Source organism: Manihot esculenta, chromosome 2, assembly GCF_001659605.2.
Source record: "Manihot esculenta cultivar AM560-2 chromosome 2, M.esculenta_v8, whole genome shotgun sequence".
In the NCBI taxonomy this organism is placed as follows: Eukaryota; Viridiplantae; Streptophyta; class Magnoliopsida; order Malpighiales; family Euphorbiaceae; genus Manihot; species Manihot esculenta.
Window position 1 is genome coordinate 25,328,890 of NC_035162.2, and position 10,472 is coordinate 25,339,361.

A 10,472-nucleotide genomic window follows, 5' to 3' on the forward strand; every position below is an offset into this window, starting at 1 on the left:
TTAAAAAGCTCTCATCAATGATTAATATTAGTATAAATTATTTAAGAAATAGATTATTTGCTTAAGCATGTTGCTATGAGAAGTAAAAATTGCAAAATTATTCATGCATAAGAAATATTATTTATTAGATTCTTTAGAATTATATGATATGATATAGTTGGACAAAATTAATATTTGCATTCAACTGTAATATAAAGCTAAATATCTTGTTGTTTAAATTAACGAGCATTCTTATTATATATACTTTGTGCAAGTTTTTATTTTGTAGATAAATTTTAAAAGCAAGAACAAGGCTAATAAACCTGGAAGCCTTGACTACAAAACTGGTTTGGAAGACGAAGCCCTGAATGAGGTAGGTGACCGGTCTCAAAACAAGACTGCCGGCACCATAAAATTGGTTGAGTAGATGAAGACCCCAATGAGGTGGGTGACCAGTCTCAAAAATAGACTGCCGGCACCACAAAATCGGTTGGAAAGGCAAAGCCCTCAATGAAGTAGGTAACCAGTCTCGGAAATAAGACCGTCGGCACCACAAACCGGTTAAGGAGATTAAGACTCCAATGAGGTAGGTGACCGGTCTCGAAAATAGACCACCGGGAAAGACGAAGCCCTCAATGACGTAGATGACCAGTCTCGAAAATAAGACCGCCGACACCATAAAACCAGTTGAAGAGAAGAAGACTCCAATAAGGTGGGTGACCGGTCTCGAAAATAGACTGTCGACACCACAAAACCAGTTGAAAAGACGAAATCCCCAACAAGGTAAATGGCCAGTCTTGAAAATAAGACCGTTGGCACTACAAAACCAGTTGAGGAGATAAAGACCCCAATGAGGTGAGTGACCGATCTTGGAAATAGACTGTCGGCACCACTAAACCGGTTGAAAAGATGAAACCCTCAATGAGGTAGATGACCGGTCTCGAAAATAAGACCGTTGGCAGTACAAAACCGGTTAAGGAGATAAATACCCCAATGAGGTGGGTGACCGGTCTCGAAAATACACTGTCGGCATCACAAAACCGTTAGGGAAGACAAAATCCTCAATGAGGTAGGTGACGGGTCTCGGAAATAAGACTGTTGGCACCACAAAACCGATTAAGGAGATGAAGACCCCAACGAGATGGGTGACCAGTCTTGGAAATAGACTGCCGACTCTACAAAACCGGTTGGGAAGATGAAGCCCTCAATGAGATAGGTGACCGGTCTCGGAAATAAGGCCGTCGGCACCACAAAACCGGTTGAGGAAATAAAGACCCCAGTAAGGTGGGTGACCGAATCGGAAATAAACCGCCGGCACCACAAAACTGATTGGGAAGACGCAGCACTCAATGAGGTAAGTGACCGGTCTCGGAAATAAGACCACTGGCACCACAAAACCGATTGAGGAGATGAAGACTCGAATGAGGTGGGTGACCGATCTCGGAAATAGACTGCCGGCACCACAAAACCAGTTGGGAAGATGAAACGCTCAATGAGGTAGGTGACCGATCTCGGAAATAAGACCGCCGGCACCACAAAACCGATTGAGGAGATGAAGACTCCAATGAGGTGGGTGACCAATCTCGGAAATAGACTGCCGGCACCACAAAACCGGTTGGGAAGACGAAACGCTCAATGAGATAGCTGACCGATCTCGGAAATAAGACCGCCGACATCATAAAACTGGTTGAGGAGATGAAGACCCCAATGAGGTTGGTGACCGTCTCGAAAATAGACCGTCGGCACTACAAAACCGTTTGGGAAGACAAAGCCCTCAATGAGGTAGGTGCCGGTTTTGGAAATAAGGCCGTCGGCACCACAAAACCGGTTAAGAAGATGAAGACCCCAATGAGGTGGGTGACTGGTCTCGAAAATATATCGTCGACATCACAAAACCGGTAGGGAAGACAAAACCCTCAATGAGGTAGGTGAGGGGTCTCGGAAATAAGACTGCTGGCACCATAAAATTGATTAAGGGGATGAAGACACCAATGAGGTGGATGACCAGTCTCGGAAATAGACTGCCGGCACTACAAAACCGGTTGGGAAGACGAAGCCCTCAATGAGGTAGGTGACCGGTCTCGGAAATAAGACCTCCAGCACCACAAAATTGGTTGAGGAGATGAAGACCCCAATGAGGTGGGTGACCGGATTGGAAATAGACTGCCAACACCACAAAATCGATTGGGAAGACGAAGCACTCGATGAGGTAGGTGACCGGTCTTAGAAATAAGGTCGCCGGCACCACAAAACCGGTTAAGGAGATGAAGACTCCAATGAGGTGGGTGAACGATTTCGAAAATAGACCGCCGGCACCACAAAACCGATTAGGAAGACGAAACTCTCAATGATGTAGGTGACCGATCTCGGTAATAAGACCGTCGGCACCACAAAACCAGTTGAGGAGATAAAAACCCCAATGAGGTGGGTGACCGGTCTCGGAAATAGACCGCCGACACCACAAAATCGCGTGGAAAGACAAAACTCTCAATGAGGTAGGTGACTGGTCTCAGAAATAAGACCGCCAGTACCACAAAACCGGTTGGGAAAATGAAGGCCCCAATGAGGTGGGTGACCGGTCTCGAAAATAGACCGTCGGCACCACAAAACCGGTTGGAAAGATGAAGACCTCAATAAAATAGGTGACCGGTCTCAGAAATAAAACCGCTGACACCACATAACTGATGAAGGAGATGAAGACCTCAATGAGGCAGATGACTGGTCTCGAAAATTAAACCCGGCACTAAAAAGCCAAGTTAAACAAAAAGAATTCCGGAAGTAGACCGCGAGCCAAAGAGCTCGGACGATCAAGAGCAAAAGTGCTCGAAAGTGCTTGAGGATAGATAGCCCGAAAAAGCAAAAACGCTTGAAAAACATTTGAGAGCAAATGGCCCAGAAAAGTGCTTAAGGGCAGAGAGCCTAGAAGATGACAAAGTAAAAGCGTTCGGGTAACAAGTCAGGGCTAAAGAGCCCGGAAGGACAACAAGCTAAACAGCTCGGACAAAGACTCAAGCTGAAAGCCCACAAGAGAATATAGAGCAAAAGTGCTCGAACTATGGTCCAAGACTAGAAGAGCCCGAAATGCGACAAAAGCAAGAAGAGCTCAAAAAGAAAAATCAAGGATAGGAGCACGAAATATGTAAAAAAGCATAAATGCTCACATGCAGACTAAGGGCAAAAAAGCCCTGAAGCATACTTAGGGCTGAGTACTCAGAAGATGCAAAAGAGCGAAAGGCTCAAAGAAATGAGTCAAGATTAAGAGCCCAAAAGAGCAAAAGGGTTTAGATAAAGAATGAAAAGAGCTAGGAATTTGAAATGAAGAATCAGGGCTTTGAGCCCCAAAATGCTTAAGGGCCAATAGCTCGGAGGAGCAAAAACGCTTAGAAGAAGCTTGAGGGCAAATAGTTCGGAAAGCGAATAAGGGCAAAAATAGCCTAGAAAGCACTTGAGATCAAAAATGTCCAGAAGTTACGAAGAGCTAAAGAGATCAAAAGGAAGAATTAATGCTAAAAAGCCCGAAGTCGGGCGAAAAATCAATGCTAAAGAGCTCGAAAAAGAGCTAAAATATTCATAAAAATAGTCATGGCTAAAGAGTCCGGAATGATATAGAAAACCAAAGAGCTCGAACAAATGTTCTGGACTAGAGAGCCTAGCAAAGAGCCAAACTGTTCATGAAACCAATCAGCTAAAATGCTTATTAAAAGACCCAGGGTTAAAGCTCGAAAGATGCCTGAGAGTAAATGCTCAGAAGAAGACTCAAAAGGGCAGACCATTAAAGTCAGGTCGGAAAGGTAAGGCTAGAAGGGCAGAGCACCAAAGTCGGACCTTCCAAAAGAAAAGACTACTAAAGTCGACTTTCTATGAAAATGACCACCATGGTCAAATCTCTTGAAGGGATGATTATCAAGATATAAAATTTTCTCTCTCGATTCGATCTATGTTATGTTAACCAATTTCATTAATCGCACTTCCTTTCGAAATTCATAAGTATCAACCAAATGAATAGGTGGTGCTGATTTAGCAAGACAGGTTTCCTTCTCGGACGGTCATAAATAATCGTTGGAGAAGCGAAAGGGCAACTGATAACGTATAAAAAAATAGGACCCTCCAAGATCGTGACACGTGTACTCGTGAATTGAAAACCTTTCCATCTGGTCGAACTAGACAGTAAGAAGTCCGACCTAATGCGTACAAAGAATCAGACCAGCAACACTTCTGAGTTTATCCAAGCCTAGAACGGATAGACTGACTTTCTCAAAGACCAAAGGGGACGAATAGACCGACCTCCTCAAAAGCTCATACTACAACAAGGCTTTGAACGTCGACGTGGCCGACCTCAGTAATCAGAAGGAGCTCATTTCTATGTAAGTCGGATGAGCCCGGCATGACCTGATAAAGCCAGGGTAAAGATGTCGACCTCCTATGAGTTGGTCGTCTCCTTAGTTCAGCATAGGGATCATAAGCGCGCATGTAAAGGGTTCGAACCGGTCAGCTCCATATTTATTGTCCTATAGCCCATTATTAATGTACTGCCCTGACACACCTGCACAAAAGCATTTATGCCTCATCAGAAGGGGACATGGCACCAGGGTTATCAACTTTATTCAAAGGTATTTGTGCACTAGACTAACCCTGAAGGGGATCTCTCCTTCTCTGAAGAGGGACCTATCTCTCTCTCTCGGTCACATAGGGATAATCTAGGACTACTATTCTCTTCTCTTCTCTTCTCTGTTTTACTTTCCTTGACTCCATGAAGTTCCGAGATCTAACTTGAGCGTCGGAGGGTTTTTACCGGGAACTTCTCCGACGATCCCCGAACCGTCTTCTTTATCTTACAGGTCCTATTCTCGAAGCCAAGCATAGAGGGATCTAGCTGATCGATCACGCAAATCAGACCTCTGCCTAGGTGTCCTCGTTTGGACACCTCGCCGGATCTTACTATTATCAACAAGGATCAAACAATAATTTTTTATTATAATATCATATACTATGTAAACATAATTTATTATTCATTTTTATCTATAACCATTTATAAAATTATTTATATCCTTATTTTATTATTAAATATCATATTTTAAAAAATATTTTATTTCTTACTTTTATATACAAATTTATACTTATTTTTATACAAACAGTTTTTAGAAAACTGTTTTTAAGAAGTAAATAATAAAAATAAAAAAAAATTGTTTTTAGTTTTGAAAAAAAAAAAATAGAAATCTTGCATTGATATCGAACACACCCTAAATTGGCATGATTCACGTCCCAAGGAAGACAAATTTGAATGACTAGGAATCATTTTGGTGAAAACCATGGAGTTCAACAGGAAAAATGACAGTGAATTATTGTCTCACTGACTACCTTTTCATGCATGTTCCTTAACATTTTTGCATCTAAAAGATAATCCTATCTGTTTCAATATCCATCATAGAACACGAGTTGCAAGCTTTGTCTAAATTGATAAAATATATGGAGGTTCTCTTTGAACTTCTCCGTCAACTTGCTTTCATAGTTAATCTTCTTAGCATATAACCAAATTGTCCATCAAGTCAAAATAAAAGTTTGTAAAAAGTATTTGGAATTTTATGTAAAAAATAAAATCAGAATCTCTTCCTCAATATTATATTCCACAATAAGCCAAGGTTGTGTATTTTCCAAAGTTCACCATGTAACTTGCTTTGTACCAAATAAACATTTTACGTGTCCAGTACCTGTAGTGCCCTTCCAGTCTTTTTTCCTGAACTAAATGATGAATGATGTACTAAATCCTTGTAAATTGTAAACAACAGTCTTTACTGAAAATAAACAAATATCAGTTCTTTTTCCTTTTTATCATATATGTTGGTTGATTTTGATTTCCTCAGGCTATGTGATGAAGCTACAAGTGCACTCGACAGCACAACAGAAGCAGAGATATTAAGTGCATTGAAGTCATTAGCCAATAATCGAACATCAATTTTTATTGCTCATAGGCTTACAACTGCAATGCAGTGTGATGAGGTAAGCATTTTTAAATCTTTAAGGTACTAAAGACTTTAGGGTGTTATTGACAAGAATTATTTGAAACTTCAGAAAAGAAAGCAGAATTCATTACTTGTGAACTCTCTTTCTCTCTCTCTCTCCCTCTATTTATTTAAATCATGTGATACACAAGTCCAATTGTGTCCTAATTTTGTTATCCTACCAAACCCTAACCCTGACTTTAAATCAATCTACCTAATCTGTCTTGATGTCCTCTGTCAATTACCACATAAATGTTTTTCTCTCTCACTTCTGTATTTATGTATGTTAACAAGAATATATTCACCCACTTTTAGATGCCATGCTTCCAAAGTGCATCATTTTTCAGTTGGCATTGGCATATCTTGCTGCTACTGGTTTTTCTGCAGGTATAGTTGCACAAATTGCTTTGGAAAGATTATGATATTTGCCTTCTTTTCATAACATGTGATCGTGGGTTTGGGAACAAAAGCCTGCTGGCAGCTACATCTTAGGAAAAATTGAGTTTTGCAAGAATATATTTGAAATAATAAAAAAAAGGTCTTTAAATACTTGCATAATTTTGCTGTATAGTGTAGGACTCTTCACCAATTAGTTTTCAAGTTTTTGGTTGGATGTTCCAACTTAAAACAGCATTCAATTCAACAGTATATTTATTTCCATCTTTTCACCATAGCATGTATCTTTCTTCTGCTTGTTCTTGTACCTACAATATTAGATTTGACATTTTTTCTTCCGTCCAAACATGTTTTTCAGATAATAGTTCTGGAGAATGGGAAGGTTGTTGAGCAGGGACCCCATGAAGTTCTATTGACCAGGGCAGGAAGATATGCACAGTTATGGGCACAGCAAAATAATACGGTGGATGCCATTGATGCAGCTATTAAATTGGAGGCGTAAGTGTTATCTTCCTCTCTGATCAACCCTTTTATGGCACCAGTGCCATAAAAAGATAATGTTGTCTCAGCCTTTTATTTTGGTGCGCAAGCCCATGAAGTGGGATTTAGGCAGTAGGCACCGGAAAACTAGATGGGTGCCTTTTACGGGGTTGCATCCCCATAATAGAGTCCAAACGGGCAACATTTATCATACCTTGGAAGAAAAGAAGCAACAGAATGCTACATAAGAAGAAATTTGGAACAGAATGGTGAGATGCACATAAGCTCCACAGCTTGATCAATAGCATACATCAAAAAAACTTCAGATCAAATTTTATGTCCCATGTCTTTTTTCTGGTCCTTTGGTTGGATGCCAATGACGCTGGAGACCGATGAGATGAATTTATTTCTCATCATTGTTATATAGTGTATATCTAATAACTTATAAATTTTGTATACAAAATGATTAGACGTTCTAGAGTGCGAGTAATTCCATATATGCTGACTTTAGCTTTTGTGCGTGGTTCTATATATTGATTTCTTAATAAGAGCTAGTTTCTTTCACAGTATATTATGCTTGGTTGTACATTCCTTTAATAATCTTCCATGCATCAAATTAGAAGCAGCTGCCATAGGGGGTTGGTATTTGCTCATTTGGAATGCAGCTGCACTAGTGTTAGCAGTCTGCATACAACGCAATGAGCGTCTATATCATTTTCTCCACTTGTTATGTGCTCTTCGATATCAGCTAAGTATGCACAGAGATTTTCACTTTTTTACCAAATTGTCTTAGACTAGTGATTCAACGTAGCCGTTTTGGAAAATGCTTAGTGCTTAACTTGGTAACTTTGTCGTGTCAATAAAGACATTACCTTATGCGTTGGCATTTTGCCAAATGTCTAGACAATTTCACATCAAACCAAATAGGAAGTTACTGGCGCCTGAATGGTACAGTTGTCAAATTGATCATTGCACGTAACACTTACCATATCGCAGATGAGGGTGTGCAGAATCTCAAATTTAAATGCATAACCGTAGTGATGAAGATGATGATGTATTGTAGATATCTTTCCATATTATGATATTAGGTAAAAAGGCTGCATAAGAGGGGAGAAGGAATGGAGATTTTGCCAGTTATGGAAGATAATCCTATCATACAGTCATAGAAGTGTCTTCATTTGATTTCTTGATCTTCTTGATCTTGATCTTCTTGTTGGTAAGGGAGTCAATTGGTTAATTGTCTTCATTTGATTTCTTTGAACAAGATTTGTGCCTTTGTTTGTTTACTGCAGACTTTCTTGTGTGTGTTTTTCCCCTATTCTGTGGTTGCTTGGGCTATCTTCCTCAGATGATGTTTATGTCATGTTTGTTGTATATTTTTGGATGACCCAATCTCTTTGGTCTCTATGCCAGTTATGGAAGATAATCCTATCATACAGTCATAGAAGTGTTAGGTTGCATTCACCTTCTTGATCTTGATCTTCTTGTTGGTAATGGAGTCAATTGGTTAATTGTCTTCATTTGATTTCTTTGAACAAGATTTGTGCCTTTGTTTGTTTACTGCAGACTTTCTTGTGTGTGTTTTTCCCCTATTCTGTGGTTGCTTGGGCTATCTTCCTCAGATGATGTTTATGTCATGTTTGTTGTATATTTTTGGATGACCAAATCTCTTTGGTCTCTATGCTCTTTTCTAAAATATATATACACACTTTTTTTTTAACCTTTTCTTTAAGATCAAGCTTTGATTTGATTATTTAATATATATATATATATATATATATATATATATATTCTCTTCACAGTCGTACTTCTGTTTGGGGAAGGAAATTGTTGCCATCTCCTTTTGTAATCTGAGTTTGGTTGGAAAAAGCTCTCTTAACTGTATAGAAAAAAATGGTACCATTATTTTTTTTTTTTTTTTTGTGACAAAAAATATCTCTGTAAGGTAAAACATAAATCTCTCTACCTTGAATTTAAGGTTTAGACAAAAAAGAATCAGTTTCAAAGGAGAGATTGGCTTCTAGAGATCTTGCAAAACAAATAGATTTTCTTGTCAAATCAGTACTATATAGGACCTGATTAATGTTTGATTCTATTAGTTCATCATTTTTATAAGAAAAGCAGTGATTTTTTTAACATTTCATGAGGTTTAAGCTTCTCATAAGCCCCATTTGGAGTAGGGTCTTTCTCTCTCTAATTGTGCTTTGGTGAAAAAGTGGGGCCCACAGCGCAGTTCAAACATTTGCCTTTTTTATTTTTAATTTAAAAAAAATAATAATAATTTTTGTTAATCCTCTAACAATTGTGTTTTATGTTTTTTGTTTTGTGTTGTGTGTGTTTATATAGCTATAGTTAAATATCAGCTCAAATGAATTAACAAAACCTAAGAAATTAATATGGTAGTTTTCTTCTTAGATTTAAGAGTTCTTGGGTAATTAATATACATACAACAAATTAATTATAACTATCGACTATAATGGTATTTATTTGTAATTGATGGTTGGATTTTAATTTTTAAAACTTTATGAAATTTAATTAATTTTCATATATTTTATTTGAATAAAAATTATAATTCAATTCTTATAATTCAATTTTTTGAATTTGAACTCTTTAAAATTGATTATAACTAAAACTATTTTTTCTATTTTAAATTTAATGAAATTTAAAATAAATTCTACAAAACTAATTTTGAACCATTTTTTTATTACATAAGTATTCAAGAGATATAAATTTATTTTATATTTATTAATATATTGTTAGTGGGTATATATATGTTTGGCCATTGTTATAAATTTATTAAATACAAATTTTTTTGATAAGAGCGTAAATTAAAATTTTTTATTCTACTCCTGAGTAAGTATATAAATGTGCAGCATACCGGTGAAAATTAAACTATTCGAACTCGAATCTAATTTATTTTAACAATATTCAAATCCGATTAAAAATTAATTTAAATTACTCAATTGAAGCTTGCACTTCCAATTGAAGCTCCAGATGTTCCTTCCTGGACTTCAACTCCAGTGCCACCTTTTGGCAGTACTGCTGACAGTCTACTTCACCATCTGCCCTCCAGAATCCTGCTTATCTCACTGGTGGTCCCTTCTTACAACAGTTCAACTGGAGCAAAGCCTCAGACCAATGATGGTGGCCTCATTGATTACAATTTGCTTGGAGGTCAGGGTTCTACCAAAATCACTAACACAGATGCCTGTGCTTAATTCTTCCTCTAGTGACAATATAGACCTCTTATGTGCAACTCTCATGCAAATTGCTGCTATGCAAAATCGAACTAACCATGCTCCATCAGGTACTTATTTTCCTCTTACAGGACATGAAGATGTTCCTCCTGCTCAATCGTCTAAACTCAACAATGCTTCTCACTCATGGATGCTAAATAGCCTTTCCCAGCCTACAAGCTTGCCTTATCAAACTAGTACATTTTCAAGTACTAGTAATGCCACCAGCTCCAGCTCTTTGAGTGGATTTCCGAATGGAGCAGGGATGAGCACTGCTGCTCCAGCTGCAACTGCATTAGACCTACTGGACTGGAAATAATCAGAAGCAACATGGGGTCTGCCGGCTATATGTGATCTTCCTGTCTTGCCAGCACAGGCTAAC

The 10,472-nt window shown here is 38.3% G+C and overlaps 1 protein-coding gene across 3 annotated transcripts in view; it reads left to right on the forward strand.

The window, feature by feature from the left end:
- Positions 1–7,423, forward strand: part of LOC110609089 (ABC transporter B family member 25, mitochondrial) — a 49,396-nt gene extending 41,973 nt beyond the window's left edge. Inside the window, exons 18-19 of one of the 3 annotated variants that reach the window (XM_043951059.1) lie at positions 5,841–5,976; positions 6,294–6,699. In XM_043951059.1, the coding sequence (XP_043806994.1) occupies positions 5,841–5,976; positions 6,294–6,371 (214 nt within the window). In that variant the 3' untranslated portion in view covers positions 6,372–6,699. Of the gene's footprint in view, positions 1–5,840; positions 5,977–6,293; positions 6,700–6,732 lie in introns of those variants that run through there. The other 2 variants (XM_021748423.2, XM_021748425.2) reach the window with 2 other exon arrangements.
- The last annotated feature ends 3,049 nt before the right edge of the window (positions 7,424–10,472 follow it).